Source organism: Salmo salar, chromosome ssa06 (assembly GCF_905237065.1).
Source record: "Salmo salar chromosome ssa06, Ssal_v3.1, whole genome shotgun sequence".
Lineage (NCBI taxonomy): Eukaryota > Metazoa > Chordata > Actinopteri > Salmoniformes > Salmonidae > Salmo > Salmo salar.
Window position 1 is genome coordinate 4505795 of NC_059447.1, and position 25799 is coordinate 4531593.

Genomic DNA, 25799 nt, shown 5'->3' on the forward strand with positions numbered 1-25799 from the left:
TCTGTAGAAAGCATTTTAATTTACTCAAAAATATTGATTAATTGATTGAAACCCAGCACAAAGCAACATGATTTATTGCAAAACATCTTGAAGCTGCAGAAGCGTCTTCTGTTCCAGTTGATAATGAATACACATGACAACACATCTATCTGTGTAAAATAATAGGTCACCTGACAGTGGTGTGACTCTGTGTTGGGGTCAATTCCATTTCAATTCCAGTCAATTCAGAAAGTACACTGAAATTCCAATTCTCTTCAATGCTTTTCAATGAGGAACATTTTTTTTTAATCGGAATTGGAATTTGGTTTACTTTCCGAATTGACTGGAATTGAAATGGAATTGACCCCAACCCTGGTGAGACTAACTGCTTAATGTAGATGTTAATAACAACTGGTAGTGGTGAGTCCCATGGTCAGCTGGAGTGATGCTGACCGCACAGATGGCAAGACACAGCATATGGCTCTAGCAACCTCCATGAACTCAGTGCTGCAGGGAAAACAGAGAGAAGAAGAAAAACAGGTTAATACATGTCATATAAACAGAGTAGAACAGCCTGAGTTTTACCCATAAGGCTCTGGTCAACAGTAGTGCACTATGCTGTGTAATGGTATGGGGGAAAGGTTAGTGTTGGAACATAGGCAAACACACTATCCAGGATACACTTCCACACTCCTTCCCCCAGGGGGCAGCAGCCGGGTCTAGTTGCTGAGCTAAGCCTTGATAAGCACATCAGGTGCAGCCAATGAAGGTGATTGGCAGTCCGGGAGAGAGAGGAGGACAGAAGCCTCTCAGCCGGATTGGATTTGTTTTTGTTGTGTTAGAAAACCTCTTTAGTTGGGCATATATTTTTGTAGTGTGGTTTCTGTACATATTTACTTTGTCACCATGTACATGTGAATAATCTGCTTAGACTGGCAGACCAAGAGGTCCAGATAGAGCTAGCCCTGATCTCGGTAAGTTGCTGTATCCTGGGTACCTTCAACATCTGGCTGAATACGCTGACTTCTCACATCTATACCCACATCAGCTCAGGCTACAGACCACGTAGCTAGGACCCCTAGACTTAATGAGTCAGGTTACAGACCATGTAGCTAGGACCCCTAGACATAATGAGTCAGGTTACATGTAGCTAGTACCCCTAGACATAATGAGTCAGGTTACAGACCATGTAGCTAGGACTAGGACTCCTAGACATAATGAGTCATGTTACAGACCATGTAGCTAGGACCCCTAGACATAATGAGTCAGGTTACATGTAGCTAGTACCCCTAGACATAATGAGTCAGGTTACATGTAGCTAGTACCCCTAGACATAATGAGTCAGGTTACATGTAGCTAGTACCCCTAGACATAATGAGTCAGGTTACAGACCATGTAGCTAGGACTCCTAGACATAATGAGTCAGGTTACAGACCATGTAGCTAGGACTAGGACTCCTAGACATAATGAGTCAGGTTACAGACCATGTAGCTAGGACCCCTAGACATAATGAGTCAGGTTACAGACCATGTAGCTGGGACCCCTAGACATAATGAGTCAGGTTACAGACCATGTAGCTGGGACCCCTAGACATAATGAGCCAGGTTACAGACCATGTAGCTAGGACTAGGACCCCTAGACATAATGAGTCAGGTTACAGACCATGTAGCTAGGACTCCTAGACATAATGAGTCAGGTTACAGACCATGTAGCTAGGACTAGGACTCCTAGACATAATGAGTCAGGTTACAGACCATGTAGCTAGGACCCCTAGACTTAATGAGTCAGGTTACAGACCATGTAGCTAGGACTCCTAGACATAATGAGTCAGGTTATAGACCATGTAGCTAGGACCCCTAGACATAATGAGTCAGGTTACAGACCATGTAACTAGGACCCCTAGACATAATGAGTCAGGTTACAGACCATGTAACTAGGACTCCTAGACATAATGAGTCAGGTTACAGACCAGGTAGCTAGGACTAGGACTCCTAGACATAATGAGTCAGGTTACAGACCATGTAGCTAGGACTAGGACTCCTAGACATAATTTCATAACAATATGGATGAGGGTGCCATTTCAGACGCACCCTGTGCCTTTGAATTGATCTCTGAGTAGAGTACTGAATCTCCATTGGTTCCTGAGTCTCTGAATGTCATGTCATGTGCCAAAAGTATATGGACACCTGCTCGTCAAACATCTCATTCCAAAATCATGGGCATTAATATGGAGTTGGTCCCCCTTTTGCTGCTACAACAGCCTCCACTCTTCTGGGAAGGCTGGAACATTGCTGCGGGGACTTGCTTACATTCAGCCACAAGAGCATTAGTGAGGTCGGGCTCTGATGTTGGGCGATTAGGCCTGGCTTGATGGTATGAGGTCAGGGCTCTTTGCAAGCCAGTCAAGTTCTTCCACATCGATCTCAACAAACCATTGCTGTATGGACCTCGCTTTGCACGAGGGCATTTTCATGCTGAATCAGGAAGGGCCTTCCCCAAACTGTTGCCACAAAGTTGGAAGCACAGAATCCTCTAGAATGTCATTGTATGCTGTAGCGTTAAGATTTCCCTTCACTGGAACTAAGGGGCCTAGCCCGAATCCATTATTCCTCCTCCACTAAACTTTACAGTTGGCACTATGTATTGGGGCAGGTAGCGTTCTCCTGGCATCCGCCAAACCCAGATTCATCCGTCGAACTGCCAAATGGTGAAGCGTGATTCATCACTCCAGAGAACGTGTTTCCACTGCTCCAGAGTCCAATGGCTGCAAACCTTACACCACTCCAGCTGACACTTGGTACTGTGCACAGTGATCTTAGGTTTGTGTGCAGCTGCTCGGCCATGGAAACCCATTTCACGAAGCTCCCAACGAACAGTTATTGTGCTGACGTTGCTTCCAGAGGTAGTTTGGAACTCGGTAGTGAGTGTTGCAACTGAGGACAAACGATTTTTACATGCTTCAGCACTCGGCGGTCCCGTTCTGTGAGCTTGTGTGGCCTACCACTTCACAGCTGAGCCGTTGTTGCTCCTAGACGTTTCCACTTCACAATAACAACACTTACAGTTGACCAGGGCAGCTCTAGCAGGTCAGAAATTTGACAAACTGACTTGTTGGAAAGGTGGCATCCTATGATGGTGCCATGTTGAAAGTCACTGAGCTCTTCAGTAAGGCCATTCTACTGACAATGTTTGTCTATGGAGATTGCATGGCTGTCTGCTCGATTTTATACACCTGTCAGCAACGGGTGTGGCTGAAATAGCCAAATCTACTCATTTGACAGGGTGTCCACATACTGCTGTATATGTGGTGTATGTAGGCAGTACCTTGAAGTCCCAGAGGACCATAGCTCCGTCCAGACCCACACTGCTGTACTTGTCCACGTGGGCCTTAGTTCCTGACACGATACACAGCTGACTGGATGGAGACACAGGAGCAGAGAGATTCAGTATACTTACAAGCATTTCGCTACACCCGCAATAACATCTGCTAAACACGTGTATGTGGCACACACAACACACAACACACATACAACACACACACACTCCCTCTCTCCTCACGTGATGCTGTTCTGGTGCAGGCAGCCCAGCTCGTTGCTCTCATCATCAGTAGCTTTCTTATCCAGATTGCGGAAGTGTTGCATGGCGGACATGCTGCCCCTAGAGGTCTGCTTGGGGATGTCCAGCTTCTTAACAAACTTCAGACTGCCTGGGCCCTTATAGGAGAACTGAAACGGACAGCAGTCATGGCCCTGAAACAGAGGGTTTAGACATTAGATATGCAGGGTATGTATGATAGGAACATAGAGGGTTTAGACATTAGGTATGCAGGGTATGTATGATATTGCCTTATGGCTGAGTCCCAAATGGAACCCTATTGCCTTTATATAATGCACTGCTTTTGACCAGGACCGATAGGAGCAAACTGTAGGATACCATGCCACAAGGGATCCTGTAAAGCCTATATATAGGGGACAGTGTTCCATCTGGGACAGTGTATTTCTTCAATGAACTCCCACAGGTGGAAGTGGTTCAGTGAACTAGGCTCACATGTTGAGTAACCTTGCTATGGTTCTGGTCGGTCACAAATGAAGAGAGTGAGAGAGGTGTGTTTTCTTACCGCGGCAACCATCTCTGTGGGGCTGACATAGAGCACGCTCACTAGAGGTAGGCGGTCCGTTGTCAGCTGAGTCACCCTGTCAATCGACACAAGGTCAGAGATCAAGAGTCAGGGGTCAATGACATGTTCCTCTCTTTGTGTGAATTTCTAAATGAAAGATTCCTCACATCCCTTCTCCTAGCCTCTTCCTCAGAACATCAGAAGGACCCAAGGTTCCTTTTCAAGGATCTCCTCCAAGGCTCTAATGGCTTCCCTTTTCCATTTTCAGGAGGTGAGGCGAGAGGACACCAGTAGTGGAGGAAAAGACTGAGAAGGACCCTTTCTGTCAGTGATAGCTACTCACTCTTTCCCCTGGGTAGCGTCTGCCTTATAATTTGTCCCTTTCACATTCACTCTTTCACCCCTTCTCTCTTTAACTCTTTCATCCCTTCACTCTTTCACCCTTTCACACTTTCACTCTTTCACCCCTTCACTCTTTCACTCTTTCATCCCTTCACTCTTTCACACTTTCACTCTTTCACCTCTTCACTCTTTTACGCTTTCACCCCTTAACTCTTTCAGTCTTTCATCCCTTCTCTCTTTCACTCCTTCACTCTTTCACCCCTTCACTCTTTCACTCTTTCACCCCTTCATCCCTTCACTCTTTCACCCCTTCACTCTTTCACCCCTTCACTCTTTCACTCTTTCACTCTTTCACTCTTTCATCCCTTCACTCTTTCACTCCTTCACTCTTTCACCGCTTCACTCTTTCACCCGTTCACTCTTTCACTTCTTCACTCCTTCACTCTTTCACTCCTTCACTCTTTCACCGCTTCACTCTTTCACCCGTTCACTCTTTCACTTCTTCACTCCTTCACTCTTTCACACTTCACTCTTTCACCCTTTCACTCTTTCACGCTTTCATCCCTTCACTCTTTCACTCCTTCACTCTTTCACTCCTTCACTCTTTCATCCCTTCACTCTTTCACCCCTTCACTCTTTCACTCTTTCATCCCTTCACTCTTTCACTCCTTCACTCTTTCACCCCTTCACTCTTTCATCCCTTCACTCTTTCACCCCTTCACTCTTCCACTCTTTCATCCCTTCACTCTTTCACCCCTTCACTCTTTCACCCCTTCACTCTTTCACCCCTTCACTCTTTCACCCCTTCACTCTTTCACTCTTTCATCCCTTCTCTCTTTCACTCCTTCACTCTTTCACCCCTTCACTCTTTCACCCCTTCACTCTTTCACTCTTTCACCCCTTCACTCTTTCACCCCTTCACTCTTTCATCCCTTCACTCTTTCATCGCTTCACTCTTTCACTCTTTCATCCCTTCACTCTTTCACTCCTTCACTCTTTCACCGCTTCACTCTTTCACCTGTTCACTCTTTCACTTCTTCACTCCTTCACTCTTTCATTCCTTCACTCTTTCACCCCTTCACTCTTTCATCCTTTCACTCTTTCACCCCTTCACTCTTTCACCCCTTCACCCCTTCACTCTTTCACCCCTTCACTCTTTCACTCTTTCACCCCTTCACTCTTTCACCCCTTCACTCTTTCACGCTTTCATCCCTTCACTCTTTCACTCCTTCACTCTTTCACTCCTTCACTCTTTCACTCCTTCACTCTTTCATCCCTTCACTCTTTCACCCCTTCACTCTTTCACCCCTTCACTCTTTCACCCCTTCACTCTTACCCCTTCACTCTTTCACCCCTTCACTCTTTCACGCCTTCACTCTTTCACTCTTTCATCCCTTCACTCTTTCACCCCTTCACTCTTTTATCCCTTCACTCTTTCACTCACTCTTTCCCCTGGGTGGCGTCAGCCACACTGATGCTGCTGTTGTGAGCGACCCAGGCCAGGTGGTCTCCGCTGGGGGAGAAGGAGACACTGTGTACCCAACCTCCACAGTCCTTGGTCTCCAGCAGCATCTCCCCAAATGGCATCTTAGCCCCCCACGCTGTCGGGCCTGGCTTGTCCTCGATTTCCTTGATGTAGGCAGAGAAGATCCTGCATGAAGAGAATTTGGGAATTGTCATGTTTGTATCACTATAGGCCGACCCGGCTCGCACAACATTACCTGCTTATTTTTATCACAAAGAGAGAGATAGAACGTGTGAGAGAGTATTTTTAAATACTGTTATAGTAATAACAGACGGCATATACATCGGTATAAAAAATTCAACCACGATATTATGACTCACACCTAGAAAAAAGGGGTTCTTCAGCTGTCCCCATAGAAGAACCATTTTTGGTTCCACTTGACAGCCGAATCACCCTTTTAGAGTCTAGATAGCACCTCTTTTCTAAGATTGCTTGGTAAAGAAACCTGTTGTGGGAAAACACTAAACTATGGCAGAATTGTTTGCGAAATGACATCAGATTCAATTCCAAGGTGGTGCAGGGTTTATCAAGCAGAAGTGCTGTGCAGATGTAATTATATTGTCATATTTTTGTAACAGCTCCTTGACCAAGCATTAGAAAATAAATAATCTGACCCGATAATTACCTAGCTAAAGGTTGAATAAATAAGAATCAGCCAAACAATAGCATCAACAGCCTTAGAGACAGTTACTATCTGTTGGTTCTGACCTGCAGTGGAAGCCTTAGAGACAGTTACTATCTGTTGGTTCTGACCTGCAGTGGAAGCCTTAGAGACAGTTACTATCTGTTGGTTCTGACCTGCAGTGGAAGCCTTAGAGACAGTTACTATCTGTTGGTTCTGACCTGCAGTGGAAGCCTTAGAGACAGTTACTATCTGTTGGTTCTGACCTGCAGTGGAAGCCTTAGAGACAGTTACTATCTGTTGGTTCTGACCTGCAGTGGAAGCCTTAAAGACAGTTACTATCTGTTGGTTCTGACCTGCAGTGGAAGCCTTAGAGACAGTTACTATCTGTTGGTTCTGACCTGCAGTGGAAGCCTTAGAGACAGTTACTATCTGTTGGTTCTGACCTGCAGTGGAAGCCTTAGAGACAGTTACTATCTGTTGGTTCTGACCTGCAGTGGATGCCTTAGAGACAGTTACTATCTGTTGGTTCTGACCTGCAGTGGAAGCCTTAGAGACAGTTACTATCTGTTGGTTCTGACCTGCAGTGGAAGCCTTAGAGACAGTTACTATCTGTTGGTTCTGACCTGCAGTGGAAGCCTTAGAGACAGTTACTATCTGTTGGTTCTGACCTGCAGTGGAAGCCTTAGAGACAGTTACTATCTGTTGGTTCTGACCTGCAGTGGAAGCCTTAGAGACAGTTACTATCTGTTGGTTCTGACCTGCAGTGGAAGCCTTAGAGACAGTTACTATCTGTTGGTTCTGACCTGCAGTGGAAGCCTTAGAGACAGTTACTATCTGTTGGTTCTGACCTGTGGTCACTCAGTGGAAGCCTTAGAGACAGTTACTATCTGTTGGTTCTGACCTGCAGTGGAAGTCAGAGGACCCAGCAGCCAGCAGGATGTTGTTGGGGTGCCAGTCCAGACACATCACTGTGGACCGGATGCTCTTCTTTATGTGCTTACTGAGCCACCTGCAGGGGCCAGAGGTCACAGAGGTCTCAAAGGTCAAAGGTTGCAATAGATTCATACTGGACAAATCTCAAGACGCTACTGAGCCATAACAGGTCAGAGGGGAAAGGTCACAGTAGATTATTTCTGGGAACATCTCAAATGGTGCCTCACTTCCAGCCTATAGTGTACTACTGTAGTAACAGTATTAGTAAGAGGGTACAGTGAGAGTGAAAGTGAGTGAGTGAGTGAGTGAGTGAGTGAGTGAGTGAGTGAGTGAGTGAGTGAGTGAGTGAGTGAGTGAGTGAGTGAGTGAGTGAGTGAGCGAGCGGCTGGCTGACTGACTGACCGTCCGTCCGTCCGTCTGTCTGTCTGTCTGTCTGTCTGTCTGTCTGTCTGTCTGTCTGTCTGTCTGTCTGTCTGTCTGTCTGTCTGTCTGTCTGTCTGTCTGTCTGTCTGTCTGTCTGAATGTGTTCCGTGTCTCTCACCAGTCGTTCTCCTTCTCGAAGTAGCAGACAGAGATGAGGCGAGCTCCGCTGCCCAGGGCAAACTTATTCTCCAGAGGGGACCACTTGACAAAGGTAGCAGCCCGGTTGATCCTCACCAACACCAGAGTGGGCTTCCACACCTTGTCCTTCAGGGTCCACACGTACGCATTACGGTCCGATGCACACGTCACGATGCGGTTCGAATCCGGAGCCCAGTCGATGCCTGGAAGGTTTTTAGGAGAAGGAGACAATGAAGAGAATGATGCAGTTGGAATCCCATGATGCAACATGTTCAGGCTAGCATCCTGTGTGTGTGTGTGTGTGTGTGTGTGTGTGTGTGTGTGTGTGTGTGTGTGTGTGTGTGTGTGTGTGTGTGTGTGTGTGTGTGTGTGTGTGTGTGTGTGTGTGTGTGTGTGTGTGTGTGTGTTCAGTGGAGTTACTGACTAACCAATGATGTTTCACTTCCTTGCTGTCTATGGCTGAGTCCCAAACGGCCTATGGGCCCTGGTCTACACTAGTACACTATAGGGAATAGGGCCCTGGTCTACACTAGTACACTATAGGGAATAGGGCCCCGGTCTACACTAGTACACTATAGGGAATAGGGCCCCGGTCTACACTAGTACACTATAGGGAATAGGGCCCCGGTCTACACTAGTACACTATAGGGAATAGGGCCCCGGTCTACACTAGTACACTATAGGGAATAGGGCCCTGGTCTACACTAGTACACTATAGGGAATAGGGCCCCGGTCTACACTAGTACACTATAGGGAATAGGGCCCCGGTCTACACTAGTACACTATAGGGAATAGGGCCCCGGTCTACACTAGTACACTATAGGGAATAGGGCCCCGGTCTACACTAGTACACTATAGGGAATAGGGCCCCGGTCTACACTAGTACACTATAGGGAATAGGGCGCTGGTCTACACTAGTACACTATAGGGAATAGGGCCCTGGTCTACACTAGTACACTATAGGGAATAGGGCCCTGGTCTGCACTAGTACACTGTAGGGAATAGGGAGCCATTTGGGTCTCATTGTATGTGGGTACCTGTGATTCGTCCACTGTGCTCAGTCAGCTCGTGGATCTTGGCCCACTCGTTCCCCTTCTTCTCATAGATGATCACCACACTGCTGTTGGGGCTGACAGCAATCTCTGGAGATAGACACCATTAAGTTACTACAATATCTTGATTAACAACAACTAATACACAGCAATATCTGCTGAGGGGAGAGACATCTCTACATCTCTACATCATCTTGATTAACATGTAACTAATGTGTAATGGATAGAAACATGCTGATTGACAGTGGCACACACACACACGCAAGCGCACACAGACACACACAACATTGCATATTATGTGGATGAGAGATGTCTATAATGCATTGATGTATCAAATACAACACGTACAGAAACATACAGTACATTGTATATGTATACACAGAAAATTCAGTTCAACACTGGACCAGTGTGTATAAGTGTCCACACTTTTCAGTGTTAAATCACTGTTAAAGGAAATTAGCACTTTTAGTGTTATGCAAGAACACCTCATATTTAACACCAGGAAGTGTATATAGTTTTCACCAATGGTGTTTGCAATGACACCTCAAAGTATTTTTTAACAATTACACCAATTAGGCTTAGTTTCACCATAATAAAAAGGCCTGAAACTCATGGTTTACAGGCCAAAATTCCCAGATATCCTGGTTGAAGGATTCCAGATTTTCTCCTCCCATTTCCAGGAATCTTCCAACCACGATTTCTGACAATTCTGGAAATGATGCCAACTCTACCTGCAAGTCACACTATGCTGGTTTGCAAAGTGATGTGTAATTCCTATTGGAACCCAGACATAATGACTGCCAGGGTGAGCAACATTGTGAGGAGAGTACGTAAGTCATTTAAAAAGGGAACAATCATTTCAGTAACGGGTGCAAAAAATCAAATTAAGTGATTCGATTCATTTGAAAAAGGTATGGTATTTGTCTTTGAGTAGCATAATATGAATCAATCAATCAGTGTACAAGCAAAAACAAAGGTATCAAAAAACAATCCTAAAAAAAAAAATCAACCTGCAGTAGAGCATGCTGGGAAATATGATAATGATGGCCATGGTTTTGATGGGAACATTATACTCTCCACAGAGTAAAACCAGAGAGGAAGAGGCAAAGCGAGAGATTTCACTCTCATCAAAATCTGTCCACGCAGGAATACAGCGTAATTCAATGTGTTTCTGTGGGCTTAATGAGCAGACTGATAAACAGACTTCCTGCCTTCCCGCCTTTGGGACAATGGCTCCCATTGTTAGCCTCTAGTCATTATATAATGATCTCTGGTAAAACTGGCACAATCACACTCTCACAATCAACACTGGGATTGTCTACACTAATAGAGTTAATTTAACACCTGAAACAACACTAGAAATGTTACACTGAAAAAAATCAACATTAGGTAACATTGGCCAATTTGCTGTGTAGCAATAGCATTTTGCTAACCTTGTCCCCAGGCTCAATTGCTACTGCATATAGACGTTGGATAGAGGGAGATCCGGCTTCAGACGAGATTAGCATGTTTACCTACAATTTCTCTCTACATCAAAGATAAGTTGTTTAATGTAGGATACTGTAGATAAATCACAATGTTCATGTTACATCTTTGTACTTTAAGAGAATACTAAAGGGTTGAGTTAGACTAGTAAAGGAGACAAAGAAGAAGAAGAAGAAGAGTGAAGTCCAATGTCTCCCAAATGGCACCCTATTCCCTACATAATGCTCTTTGGGTCCTGATCAAAAGTAGTGCACTATATAGGGAATAGGGTACCATTTGGGCCCACACTACAGTACGGAGCTCCTTATATCTCTGCTACATTTCCTCTGTTGATAATCACATTCCCCAGATCTTCAGACAATTTTAATGGACAGCAATTAGAGGAGGAAGAGGAAGTGCATCTGCAGACAGCAAGCAACACGAGGGGTTTGCGTCTCAATGGGCACCCTATTCGCTACATAGTGCACTACGTATGACTAGAACCCTATGGGCCCTGGTCAAAAGGTAGTGCACTGTATAGGGAATTTGGGACTCATCCGAGGAGTCAGCAGGCCAGCTAATGGAGGTATAGACTGGGAGAAAGAGAGGTGTGTGTGTGTGTGTGTGTGTGTGTGTGTGTGTGTGTGTGTGCGTGTGCGTGTGCGTGTGCGTGTGCGTGTGCGTGTGCGTGTGTGTGTGTGTGTGCGTGTTGAAATGCGGGCAGACTGGTTTAAGTATTACTGCAGGACTACTTACGTGTCCTGTCCTTATTCCAGGCATGGCAGGAGAGAGGCTCCAGCCCAAAGCTGTACAGGGACATGCTTCAACAAGGGTTCCACAGGGTTCTGGAATGTGGCTGGGATCGGAATGTCTTCTTCTTGTCAGGGATTGGTTGGAACTCTATTGTAGTAAAACCAGGAAGGGAGGGTTAAAAGTGAGAAAGATTGGGTTAGATAAAGTTAGATTGTAGGCCTAGGCTATACTCTAGGAGGCAAATTTGCCCCGAAGCAACTCAACCCCCAGTGTATTTCAGAAACTGGATGAATGTCTGAATTGTTTTTAGTTGTATCTTACTATAATCGTGCCCGTTTAGGTCAATATTAAGTTGAGCATCGACTTTTGTTGAGTTGAGCAATGAGTTGAGCAAGGAAACTAACTGCTGATGTTGGTCGTCAGTGTTGGCACATACTTTGTAAACACATAATGGCTACCTTTCATCTTTACATGGTTGTTCTGGCCCGCTAGCTGTGTTGACATAGTGGGAAAAACCATTGGATTCAGATACAATCAACCCTACAGTATATATTTTTGTATAGGTAGAGATTTGTATCTTCCTTCCACTTGGTGGGAGACACTCAGAGGACCAGAAGGACTTTCTGATTGATCCTATGCACAACAACATTAGACTGGTTCCATTGCATACCCTTCATTTCCTGCTCTATTGGCCTCCATTGCTCTATGCCTCTCATACTGTCACTCCTACATTCTTGATGCCCTTGATACGTGGCATTATAAGACCTTTCTGCAATGCCTCCCAGTCCCAGTATCTGACAAGGAACTGAACTGAGAGTGCTTTCTTATCACACTTAATTAGCATAGAGATCAAACACAAACACACACACACAGCCACAGACACAGACACAGACACAGACACACAGTCAAACAGGAAAGACCACGCCATAGAAAACCATAAGAAACCCAATGCAACTAAGAAACAAGGAAATGTCAACCAAAACCAGTCTCTCCCTCCTACCTCTCCTTCCTCCAGTGGACAGGAACGATAAGATGATGTCAAACAACGTCTCTGTGTGTGTGGTTGTAGCAGGGTTGTATTCGCGGACTCTGGGCAGTCGACACGAATGAAGCAGTGCAGGGCAGGACTGGAGAGGACACAAGAAGAGGAAGTAGAGCGAGATTGAGAGACACACAGAGAGAGAAGGAGGAGAGAGAGAGGGTGTGTCTGCGTATTCAGCTATTGCGCAAGCACCTGGGACAAAGGTTGGTGGAGGATGAAGATAACACGCATACTGTCAGATAACTTTCCCTCAACAGTACACCTGTAGTAGTTTAACTGAGACTTTCCCTCAACACTACACCTGTAGTAGTTTAACTGAGACTTTCCCTCAACAGTACACCTGTAGTAGTTTAACTGAGACTTTCCCTCAACAGTACACCTGTAGTAGTTTAACTGAGACTTTCCCTCAACAGTACACCTGTAGTAGTTTAACTGAGACTTTCCCTCAACAGTACACCTGTAGTAGTTTAACTGAGACTTTCCCTCAACAGTACACCTGTAGTAGTTTAACTGAGACTTTCCCTCAACAGTACACCTGTAGTAGTTTAACTGAGACTTTCCCTCAACAGTACACCTGTAGTAGTTTAACTGAGACTTTCCCTCAACACTACACCTGTAGTAGTTTAACTGTGACTTTCCCTCAACAGTACACCTGTAGTAGTTTAACTGTGACTTTCCCTCAACAGTACACCTGTAGTAGTTTAACTGAGACTTTCCCTCAACAGTACACCTGTAGTAGTTTAACTGAGACTTTCCCTCAACACTACACCTGTAGTAGTTTAACTGAGACTTTCCCTCAACACTACACCTGTAGTAGTTTAACTGAGACTTTCCCTCAACAGTACACCTGTAGTAGTTTAACTGAGACTTTCCCTCAACACTACACCTGTAGTAGTTTAACTGAGACTTTCCCTCAACAGTACACCTGTAGTAGTTTAACTGAGACTTTCCCTCAACAGTACACCTGTAGTAGTTTAACTGAGACTTTCCCTCAACAGTACACCTGTAGTAGTTTAACTGAGACTTTCCCTCAACAGTACACCTGTAGTAGTTTAACTGAGACTTTCCCTCAACACTACACCTGTAGTAGTTTAACTGTGACTTTCCCTCAACAGTACACCTGTAGTAGTTTAACTGTGACTTTCCCTCAACAGTACACCTGTAGTAGTTTAACTGAGACTTTCCCTCAACAGTACACCTGTAGTAGTTTAACTGAGACTTTCCCTCAACACTACACCTGTAGTAGTTTAACTGAGACTTTCCCTCAACACTACACCTGTAGTAGTTTAACTGAGACTTTCCCTCAACAGTACACCTGTAGTAGTTTAACTGAGACTTTCTCTCAACAGTACACCTGTAGTAGTTTGACTGAATAAGACTTTGATTCAATTCAATTCAAGGGTCTTTATTGTCACGGGAAACATGTGTTAACGTTGCCAAAGCAAGTGAAGCAGAAAATATACAAAAGTGAGATAAACAATTAAAAGGAACAGTAAACATTACTCACAGAAGTTCCAAAAGAATAAAGACATTACAAATGTCAAATTATGTATATATACAGTTGTCGTGTCTTTGGCTATGCCGGATTAAGTGATATGACATGCTAACCTATAAAATCCTTTCTCTGTAATTAATATTACCTGATTAAGCTAATCATGTAAATGTAATTAACTAGAAAGTTGGGGCACCACGGAAGAACGTTTATAGAGCCGTTATCTTCCGAATAAACTCTTAAAATACTTAGTAATCTTTTACATCGATAGCAGTCAATATTAACCCTTATCTTATTTTCAGTCTCATAATGAAAGTTGTAAATTCTTGGTTATCTTCACGAACACTGGCTAACAAGTTGAATCAGCAATACAAAATTGGGTTTAATTATTTATTTACTAAATACCTAAACTAATCACACAGAATTACAAATACACAGAATACAATGATGTCATACAGAAAACGTCCTGGTGGACGGAACCTGTATGAAAGCTGGTTACACAAAGGAAAGGGGGTTGGGCTTGAATGAAAGAGCGGGAAGACTTAGGAACAAAGAAACAGCAGCTGTGCTATCGTAAATACATTATCTTATGCATTCTAAATTACCGCCCATTTGGAAAAGGAAAATGCAATAAATATTTACTCTGAGCTGCGCTTCGGTAGATTGGTCGTAGATGTTGGCCGGGTTGGCCAACAGATCTTCCTGTCCTCGGAAGAATGTCTCTGGTGGTAAATTGGAAACGTGGTGGTATCTTCGTATGTTTGTTAGACTGGATCCGTCGTCCGTCCTTTCCTAGCCCCCGTCTACAGCGGCCGCTGCTAACTCAACGGCTAGGAAGTATGACTTCTGTAGTGAATAAGCTCAAAGTTCATACCATTCGCCACCAAAGCTCACGCCGAGGTTGGCTTAGTTCTGTACTTGACGTGTGTCCTTCTAACGTAGTAGAGGCTGCAGACCTCACGTATTGGAACATGTGGTTATCTTTTCGTCAAAGGTTTATATAGTGGTGAGGGGGAAGGATGTGTTTCATCGTTTATAACCCCTGTCTCTTCACAGGGGCGGGCCACTGATCAAGCAGGGCACTTTCCTTATGAAAACCCAATTCTCTCATTTGGAAGCTAAAATTACATTTAATCTCCTAACAAACAATTTCAATATCAAACATTTCAATTGCATAACAAGTCCATGTGACTCTGATAACTAGAGGGTGTATACTTTCCCAGGTACAGTTTATGTCGTCCTGTCATCAGTCATAATGTCTCAGATGACAACCGAACTGACATCCATACTCATTACGTTCCAAAGCATATTTCCAACTGGTTTTATTACCAAAATATGGTTCCTTTCCCCATTTGTTTGATGTTCCCAGACTCTCTATATTTAACAGGACAGCAGTCCTTCAGGACAGCAGTCCTTCAGTAGGGTCAGAAAGAGAGGGGAAGGGAGAAAGGTATTTATGGGGGGGTCATAAACCTTACCCACAGGCCAACGTCATGACAGTCCCCCCATGTTGGGTTCAATCTTGCGATTAACCTGCATGTTGTAAACCAACATAAAAATGAACGTGGGTTGTCCTGGTTGTGGATCATCGTTGTGGTCCCCATCTGGCGGTCGACCCGGGTAGGGTGTCTGCAAATGAAGAAATCCGCTCCAAGGCTGGGCAGTAGATGTCCAGTTGGTGGTTGCTATTGCAGTCCCCCCTCTGGTGGTCGACCCGGGTAGGGTCTCTGCAAATGAAGATGTCCGTTCCATGGCTCGGCAGCGGATGTCCGGATTGGTCGTCCAGACTGGAATATCTGGGCAGTAACTTAGGCAGATGTTAACAACGCACACACACTCATGAAATATATCATTACATTTCCTCCCAAATGAGCGGCGTTGTGGCACTAACTGATGGTTGTATGGGGGAGTTGTTTATGGCTCTATCACTTTCTATGTGCCGAAGAAAATGAAACAAAATGAATGAAAGCATAAACAAAACAAAATAGTTATGCCACCTTAATCATCTAATTGGACTGTATTCTATCTACGTCCATGGTCTTGGCAAAATGACCCTATCATGGCATTGTCTAATGTCATATCTAGGGCTTTCCTAATTTGCGGGGTGGCGCTTAGGGTACTATCCTAAGTTGACAACTATATGATAAGTCTACAGCTGTAAGGCACTAGTTTTGGGCAGTCTACAGAGATGACCTATGGACTTCTGGTTAGAAAACTGGTGAGTACTGTAGAGTCAAAGGCCTAGAAGTAAATGTTCAACTTTACTAAGGCTGGTATTTTGCTTGGACCCTTAAGTGATCCTAGCATAAATCCTAATTGGATGTTCCGTTGTGCATGTGCGTTTATGCTTACACAATCGCGCATGTCAAGGGAAGAAAACCAAGTATCCTGGCAGATTACAACTTGTTCAGAATGAGTCTGACGTAGTCAGGTAATTTTCAGGTCAATGCCTGGAGGTCAGTCAGAATTGGTGTCAAGGGAGTCTGTAGTAGTTTTCTACAAGTCACTGTGTCTTCCACTATTGTAGTGGCGGTAGGTATGAAGTCTATTTCATAGCTATGTTATCCACGGAGGAGCTAACCTCACGACGGAAGTACTCTAAGTATTAGACCAGTCGTACGTGGTGTGATCATGGTTCATGACTTCTAATAACTTTTCTCCTGAATGGAGGGTCCTATTTATTAGTGACATGTGTTAACCATTGGAAGAGTGCAATGGAGATTCCCCTCCACGCGTTGCACTCTGAGTGACTCCTATGTCGCTATTATTGCGCTTGGTGACCTTAGCAATTGTGATCAATAGCAATTTAACTTGTGAGGTTACTAATCCTCTTACTGAGTGTTGCTGGACTGACTGTGGTATTGGTACTGGTATTCAAGGGGTCCAGTTGTCCTACCGATTTATTCTGAAATATTATCTACCGGAACACATGATTGGAGCATATTACTAGTTGTATTGTAGTTGAACCTACACATGGCAAGGAATGATTATTGTTGCCATTTGATTTGGAGGTGGACAAGTCCACTGGACTTCCTTTACGACCAGCGTGGTACACCTCAGAACTATCTTAGATGTGTTCTAAGATAATCCCCGTCTAGGGGCCTGTCTGCTCCTCACTGTTCTCATAGGGGAGTTTACAACTAGATTTGATTTATGCTCTGGCGGCCTCGTACGGTGTTGTCCGTAGTCTCGACCCCCCCACCGGCCTCGATGAGGCTCATCATGGGTCTGGGCTACTATTCCCCCCCTTTGTGTCTCGGGACCCCCCCACCAGCGGGTGGTGTTGGTGTCCAAGGCGCAAACAAAAAGGTCGGACCCCTTTGTACGAGTTGTCCGTGGCCGCGTTATTATGAGAATGGCTGTAACCTTTCAACCAAATCTCCTGGTGTTTGTGCTTCAACCCCCTCAGTGGCTGTCGAGGTCTGTCAGTCACCACCGCGTCCGCGTGTGGCAACCTCTTCAGTACCTGCAAACTGAGACGAGGATATCGGTCTGTGATATCGCAAAGTGTTTCACCAGTGGGAGTCATCGGGTCAGTTGCTGGACTGACGCCATTAGTGTCATTGTAAGGGGTGAAGCAGAGTGTACTCTGCGCATCAATGTTTTTCTTGCTGAGATGGCCGCAGTGCTTGCGGAAGTGTCCGAAGGGCAAGAGAAGTTCATCTGTTTTCCAGGGGGCAGGGCTACCGACGTTAAGGCTAATCTAAAGACGGTGCTGGCTAAGGCTAAAACTGGCGAGTGTAGAGAGTATAGAGATATTGTTATCCACGTCGGCACCAACGATGTTAGGATGAAACAGTCAGAGGTCACCAAGCGCAACATAGCTTCAGCGTGTAAATCAGCTAGAAAGATGTGTCGGCATCGATTAATTGTCTCTGGCCCCCTCCCAGTTAGGGGGAGTGATGAGCTCTACAGCAGAGTCTCACAACTCAATCGCTGGTTGAAAACTGTTTTCTGCCCCTCCCAAAAGATAGAATTTGTAGATAATTGGCCCTCTTTCTGGGACTCACCCACAAACAGGACCAAGCCTGGCCTGTTGAGGAGTGACGGACTCCATCCTAGCTGGAGGGGTGCTCTCATCTTATCTACGAACATAGACAGGGCTCTAACTCCTCTAGCTCCACAATGAAATAGGGTGCAGGCCAGGCAGCAAGCTGTTAGCCAGCCTGCCAGCTTAGTGGAGTCTGCCACTAGCACAGTCAGCGTAGTCAGCTCAGCTTTCCCCATTGAGACCGTGTCTGTGCCTCGATCTAGGTTGGGCAAAATTAAAAATGGCGGTGTTCGCTTTAGCAATCTCACTAGTATAAAGACCTCCTCCATTCCTGCCATTATTGAAAGAGATTGTGATACCTCACATCTAAAAATTGGGTTACTTAATGTTAGATCCCTCACTTCCAAGGCAGTTATAGTCAATGAACTAATCACTGATCATAATCTTGATGTGATTGGCCTGACTGAAACATGGCTTAAGCCTGATGAATTTACTGTGTTAAATGAGGCCTCACCCCCTGGTTACACTAGTGACCATACCCCCGTGCATCCGGCAAAGGCGGAGGTGTTGCTAACATTTACGATAGCAAATTTCAATTTACAAAAAAAAAACAATGACGTTTTTGTCTTTTGAGCTTCTAGTCATGAAATCTATGCAGCCTACTCACTCACTTTTTATAGCTACTGTTTACAGGCCTCCTGGGCCATATGCAGTGTTCCTCACTGAGTTCCCTGAATTCCTATCGGATCTTGTAGTCATAGCAGATAATATTCTAATTTTTGGTGACTTTAACATTCATATGGAAAAGTCCACAGACCCACTCCAAAAGGCTTTCGGAGCCATCATCGACTCAGTGGGTTTTGTCCAACATGTCTCTGGACCTACTCACTGCCACAGTCATACTCTGGACCTAGTTTTGTCCCATGGAATAAATGTTGTGGATCTTAATGTTTTTCCTCATAATCCTGGACTATCGGACCACCATTTTATTACGTTTGCAATCGCAACAAATAATCTGCTCAGACCCCAACCAAGGAGCATTAAAAGTCGTGCTATAAATTCTCAGACAACCCAAAGATTCCTTGACGCCCTTCCAGACTCCCTCTGCCTACCCAAGGACGTCAGAGGACAAAAATCAGTTAACCACCTAACCGAGGAACTCAATTTAACCTTGCGCAATACCCTAGATGCAGTTGCACCCCTAAAAACTAAAAACATCTGTCATAAGAAACTAGCTCCCTGGTATACAGAAAATACACGAGCTCTGAAGCAAGCTTCCAGAAAATTGGAACGGAAATGGCGCCACCCCAAACTGGAAGTCTTCCGACTAGCTTGGAAAGACAGTACCGTGCAGTATCGAAGAGCCCTCACTGCTGCTTGATCATCCTATTTTTCCAACTTAATTGAGGAAAATAAGAACAATGCGAAATTTCTTTTTGATACTGTCACAAAGCTAACTAAAAAGCAGCCTTCGCAAATGGAGGATGGCTTTCACTTCAGCAGTAATAAATTTATGAACTTCTTTGAGGAAAAGATCATGATCATTAGAAAGCAAATTACAGACTCCTCTTTAAATCTGGGTATTCATCCAAAGCTCCATTGTCCTGAGTCTACACAACTCTGCCAGGACCTAGGATCAAGGGAGATACTAAAGTGTTTTAGTACTATATCTCTTGACACAATGATGAAAATAATCATGGCCTCCAAACCCTCAAGCTGCATACTGGACCCTATTCCAACTAAACTACTGAAAGAGCTGCTTCCTGTGCTTGGCCCTCCTATGTTGAACATAATAAACGGCTTTCTATCCACCGGATGTGTACCAAGCTCACTAAAAGTGGCAGTAATAAAGCCTCTCTTGAAAAAGCCGAATCTTGATCCAGAAATTATAAAAAACTATCGGCCTATATCGAATCTTCCATTCCTCTCAAAAATTTTAGAAAAAGCTGTTGCACAGCAACTCACTGCCTTCCTGAAGACAAACAATGTATACGAAACGCTTCAGTCTGGTTTTAGACCCCATCATAGCACTGAGACTGCACTTGTGAAGGTGGTAAATGACCTTTTAATGACGTCAGACCGAGGCTCTGCATCTGTCCTCGTGCTCCTAGATCTTAGTGCCGCTTTTGATACCATCGATCACCACATTCTTTTGGAGAGATTGGAAACCCAAATTGGTCTACATGGACAAGTTCTGGCCTGGTTTAGATCTTATCTGTCGGAAAGATATCAGTTTGTCTCTGTGAATGGTTTGTCCTCTGACAAATCAATTGTACATTTCGGTGTTCCTCAAGGTTCCGTTTTAGGACCACTATTGTTTTCACTATATATTTTACCTCTTGGGGATGTCATTCGAAAACATAATGTTAAATTTCACTGCTATGCGGACGACACACAGCTGTACATTTCAATGAAACATGGTGAAGCCCCAAAATTGCCCTCGCTAGAAGCCTGTGTTTCAGACATAAAGAAGTGGATGGCTGCAAACTTTCTACTTTTAAACTCGGACAAAACAGAGATGCTTGTTCTAGGTCCCAAGAAACAAAGAGATCTTCTGTTGAATCTGACAATTAATCTGGATGGTTGTACAGTCGTCTCAAATAAAACTGTGAAGGACCTCGGCGTTACTCTGGACCCTGATCTCTCTTTTGAAGAACATATCAAGACTGTTTCAAGGACAGCTTTTTTCCATCTATGTAACATTGCAAAAATCAGAAACTTTCTGTCCAAAAATGACGCAGAAAAATTAATCCATGCTTTTGTTACTTCTAGGCTGGACTACTGCAATGCTCTACTTTCCGGCTACCCGGATAAAGCACTAAACAAACTTCAGTTAGTGCTAAATACGGCTGCTAGAATCCTGACTAGAACCAAAAAATTTGATCATATTACTCCAGTGCTAGCCTCCCTACACTGGCTTCCTGTTAAGGCAAGGGCTGATTTCAAGGTTTTACTGCTAACCTACAAAGCATTACATGGGCTTGCTCCTACCTATCTTTCCGATTTGGTCCTGCCGTACATACCTACACGTACGCTACGGTCACAAGACGCAGGCCTCCTAATTGTCCCTAGAATTTCTAAGCAAACGGCTGGATGTAGGGCTTTCTCCTATAGAGCTCCATTTTTATGGAATGGTCTGCCTACCAATGTGAGAGACGCAGACTCAGTCTCAACCTCTAAGTCTTTACTGAAGACTTATCTCTTCAGTAGGTCCTATGATTAAGTATAGTCTGGCCCAGGAGTGTGAAGGTGAACGGAAAGGCTGGAGCAACGAACCGCCCTTGCTGTCTCTGCCTTGCCGGTTCCCCTCTTTCCACTGGGATTCTCTGCCTCTAACCCTTTTACAGGGGCTGAGTCACTGGCTTACTGGTGTTCTTCCATGCCGTCCATGGGAGGGGTGCGTCACTTGAGTGGGTTGAGTCACTGACGTGGTCTTCCTGTCTGGGTTGGCGCCCCCCCTTGGGTTGTGCCATGGCGGAGATCGTTGTGGGCTATACTTGTCTTAGGACGGTAAGTTGGTGGTTGGAGACATCCCTCTAGTGGTGTGGGGGCTGTGCTTTGGCAAAGTGGGTGGGGTTATATCCTTCCTGTTTGGCCCTGTCCGGGGGTATCATCGGATGGGGCCACAGTGTCTTCTGATCCCTCCTGTCTCAGCGTCCAGTATTTATGCTGCAGTAGTTTATGTGTCGGGGGGCTAGGGTCAGTCTGTTACATCTGGAGTATTTCTCTTGTCTTATCCGGTGTCCTGTGTGAATTTAAATATGCTCTCTCTAATTCTCTCTTTCTCTCTTTCTGTCTTTCTCTCGGAGGACCTGAGCCCTAGGACCATGCCTCAGGACTACCTGGTATGATGACTCCTTGCTGTCCCCAGTCCACCTGGCCGTGCTGCTGCTCCAGTTTCAACTGTTCTGCCTGCGGCTATGGAACCCTGACCTGTTCACCGGACGTGCTTGTTGCACCCTCGACAACTACTATGATTATTATTAGTTGACCATGCTGGTCATTTATGAACATTTTAACATCTTGACCATGTTCTGTTATAATATCCACCCTGCACAGCCAGAAGAGGACTGGCCACCCCTCATAGCCTGGTTCCTCTCTAGGTTTCTTCCTAGGTTTTTGGCCTTTCTAGGGAGTTTTTCCTAGGGAGTTTTTCCTAGTCACCGTGCTTCTTTCACATGCATTGCTTGCTGTTTGGGGTTTTAGGCTGGGTTTCTGTACAGCACTTTGAGATATCAGCTGATGTACGAAGGGCTATATAAATACATTTGATTTGATTTGATCTCAACTACCGTATTGCACGACTGCAAGGAGGAGGGAAGTTGCTCATTCACAGAGACAGCTGGCTCGAAATCATGAAAAGAATGGTCAATCAGATTGGCTGATGGAATGTGTCGAGATATCGTAATATCTCCTTGGATCGGATTCTGCACAAAGAGGTTTCTAAATGTCTTTTTCCCAAGGGGTGCTTTCGACAGATACCCCTCGTGAATGACTGCGTTGCAGCTAGCGTTAGGGGAAGACAGTGTGGTCAGTGGAGAAGGCACTGAGGCCTGTGACCATACCTGGTTGGTTTTCCAATCCATCAATGGGAGTAACCGATCCATCAAGTCTGCTCCAAGTAGCAGGGGTACAGTTTCGAGGCTGGTAACATACACAGGGTGAACGAGCGATACGTCCTTGAAGTGTAGTTTCAGCATGACTCTCAACGTGAGAGGCGAGGTAGTCTGAGTGACCCCTCGAAGTGTAGTTTCGCATCGCTCCACTTTTAACCAACGTTTAGTTGGCTTCAAAGCCCTTTTGAGATCATCAAACAATGTTTGAGAGATGAGTGATATTGTCGCACCCGAATCAATTAGCGCATGATAAGTTAAGCAGCACTCCAGGACTGTTTCCAGGTATGGCCGTTTAGATTCGTGGTTAGTGGACATATTCCCCACAAAGTGGAGTGGTCATTCGCAACGACGTGATGTGCCCTTTCTGTTCAAGGTGGAAGCAGATTGACTTTTCCGATTTTGAGTGGGCTTGGCTTTAACGAAGCGTTTGACCTTTTTCTTCGCAACTTTTGTATCAGAGTCTACAGACAAAGCCCGGGGCTTGTTTCTTGATCAAGCGGGCCCTGGATAGGGTCTTGAATGAGAGCGGGAGAAATTTGAACTTTAACGTCCTTGCTATGGGTGTTAATTTCTGCGGACCTGGTGTCCGGTAATTCCCCGTCTAGTCCTTGTGACTTATCTTTTACCCTTTTCTCAAATTGTTCTCGCTTTAGTTCTTCACGTAGTGGAACTTCTGGAGAACATTGGTCTACGTTTTGATCGTCCTTCAACCCTTTGTTACCCTTGTGCTCTGACACTTTGTGTGGGTTAGGTGCAGGAACGTAGCGAACAGGTCGATTGTAGCGGTAGTCGTTTTGAAGGCGACGTACTTTACAGTTATTTCGACCGCGGCGGTTATTGGAATCATGGTTTCGTGGTAGAAACTGTTGTTGTGCGTCATCTCTCGACGCTCCAATACCTGATAATGCACCCTCTAACTGGAGTGAGTGCTCCTGGTCAAACTTCAAAACCGAGTGGTCAGGGCTCTTAGTGTTGCGAGCTTTTGATGCCTCAAAAGCTGTGCTTGCAAGCTCTCTGAGTTGTAAGATAGGCAAGCCAACGTGGGCTGCAGGGCCCAAGTAGGTAATGAAGGTGGGATACATGTTCGACAGAAACATTTGTTTGAATGGTAACAGCTCTTCCATTCCTGTTTCCGTGAGTAGGCCAAAGTAAGCTGAACGAAGCCTGTGGTAGAAAGCTTGTGGGTGTTCGTTCCGAGCTTGTTTGACAGTGTTAGCCAGTGAGCTATCGTGTTTGCGAGTCGCAGAACCACTGAATTCTAATTTCAAAGCTGTGGCAAGTTTAGCCTAGTCATTTAGCACGTGTTGCTGTTGTAGACAAATGAACCAAATGAACCTTGAATATTCGACGTTCGCTTCAACAGGTAAACCCTGTCAGAACCCGTAGCGTTCGGGTAGCCACCCAACGCGTCCTCTATGTCAGCTAGGAACGTCTCAGTATCGTTTGGCTGACCTGGAACGGGGTCAAAGGTGGGGAAATTCTTGACGAGTTTGTCAAGGTATTCCGCGCCAAGCGGGCGGAGAGGGTTGGCTTCATCCTGTGGAGAAATTGGGGCCAACAGGCCAAGAGGAGAAGCCAAGCTTTGGCTTTGTTGGCCAAGAGGCTCCATATTACTCAGTGCCGAATGGCCAAGAGGAGAAGACTGAGGGACACATGATGGAGGCAATGTCTGAAACCTATCGTCTTCACTCCTTTGAGTACAGGACTCCGGTTGCTTGGATGGGTAGTCATGCTGTAGAGCGTGACCATTCTGGACTTCCTCTAGATGGTACCTAAGGGTGGTCTTCTGCTGCATTGCAGAGTCCACTTGAGCGCTTAGAGTACCAATTTTGGACACGTGAGTGTCACACCTGCTCCTTTCGGTCTCAAACTTATCTGTCATGGTTTGCAGATAGAGGTCTCGAGTACGGAGCGAGAGATTCAGTGATGAGATTTCCTCTGCTTGCTTAGAAATCAATATTTCCATCCTCATCACCTGAGTTCTCTCATCATTCATTTGGTCAGCGACTTCAATAAGTTCTGCTGATTTGTCATCCAACTTTGTCATTGTGTTCATTAACTGATCGTCTTTGGTCTGCAGAATTTGGAGTAGAACATTGTTACCTTGAGTAACGTTCAACAAAACTGCCTGCATGTTATCAAATTGTGCGCTCCTGTTTATAGATAACTCGACAGATTTATCTAGTTTGGAGTGGACTACATCGTATTTACTTTTGGCTAAATCGAGTTGTTCCTGCAGATGACGATTTTGTTGGAGAGTTTGTGCTCGTTCATCGTCATAAGTATTTGCAATAATTTTAATTCTTCCGATTTCAAACGCAGTTCCTCGGCTAGTAGAATGTTTTCATTTCCTGCTTTTGTCAATAGTTGCTCAGTTCTCTCCACCTTTGCCCTCATGTTAGCCATGTCTTGCACGTGCTTCAGCTGTGCACTGTGGTATTGGATTGATGCCAACCTTTGATGGCGATACATAAGTGCTAAAGTGGAGAGAACCGTCACAAAGCCTGTGCCTGATGGTTGATTTTGGAGAGCGTTCGCAATTTCGGCTGTTTTTTCACTAATGGCATAATTAGGGTTGGTATCGCTGCTGAGGTCAGAGATCAATCCTTTTATGGGTGGAGGTTCACTAATTAGCGGAGGAGTGGTGACCACCTCCTTTGATAGCTTGCACATTATTTAGCTTACACTATTTTTTTCAATGTTTGGGTTTGGAATTCATTGGAAGCTGCAAAGACAAGTTTACTCCATTTATAGATGTTGACAAACCATCAGTACTGTACCAGTAATGTGGAAGTTGGACGTGAATGAATTTGCAAAAGCAAATTGAATTAATTAATCAATGCCAATGATTAATTCTACCTGGGTAGGCTATCTGGGTATTAAACTTGAATTAACCTGAGAGGTTGCTTCATCCAGGTCAATATGCAAAGTTTAAGAAGTGTCTCATTTGATTGGAAGAACATTAAGGTATGTTCAACAATTTAACTTATTAAATTGAATGAGACGATAATCCATACAATCTCCATTGATTGGATTTCATAAGTGTAAACAGTCGATCAAATGTTGGGAACACTCCCCACTATGGTACACTTCTTCCTTGGGCCGAAGCCACATGGGATTCCCGCGAGGGCGGGACTTCTGTCAGTACTGGATTACTGAATGGGTTTTGCAAAAACCAAATTTGACTGATTGATCAATTTCAATGATAAATCAAACCTGTATAGGCTATTTGGGATTTAAACTTTAATTAACCTGAGAGGTTTATTCATCTAGGTTAATGTGGGAAAAAGATTACAATGTCTCATTT

The 25799-nt window shown here is 44.8% G+C and overlaps 1 protein-coding gene across 1 annotated transcript; it reads right to left on the minus strand.

Annotated features, from left to right (window-relative positions):
- On the minus strand, positions 1–12572 carry LOC106606227 (actin-related protein 2/3 complex subunit 1A-A). The gene is made up of 10 exons (XM_045719599.1): positions 12352–12572; positions 11355–11498; positions 9120–9224; positions 8063–8285; positions 7490–7597; positions 5883–6089; positions 4097–4172; positions 3538–3728; positions 3304–3394; positions 1–486 (listed from the first exon to the last, which is right to left on the minus strand). Exons 2-10 carry the CDS (start codon positions 11416–11418, stop codon positions 481–483), a joined length of 1071 nt encoding a protein of 356 aa, XP_045575555.1. The 5' UTR covers positions 11419–11498; positions 12352–12572; the 3' UTR covers positions 1–480.
- Positions 12573–25799: the final 13227 nt, after the last annotated feature.

Bases quoted from the DNA above. Each gene is read 5' to 3' on its own strand.
- LOC106606227 (XM_045719599.1), bottom strand. From the start codon at position 11,418: ATGTCCCTGTACAGCTTTGGGCTGGAGCCTCTCTCCTGCCATGCCTGG. The intron at 8,286-9,119 runs GTACCCACATAC...AAAACCTTCCAG, and splicing joins GCACAGTGGACGAATCACAG to GCATCGACTGGGCTCCGGAT. The intron at 4,173-5,882 runs GTGAGTGAAAGA...GTCGATTGACAG, and splicing joins GACGCCACCCAGGGGAAAGA to GGTGACTCAGCTGACAACGG.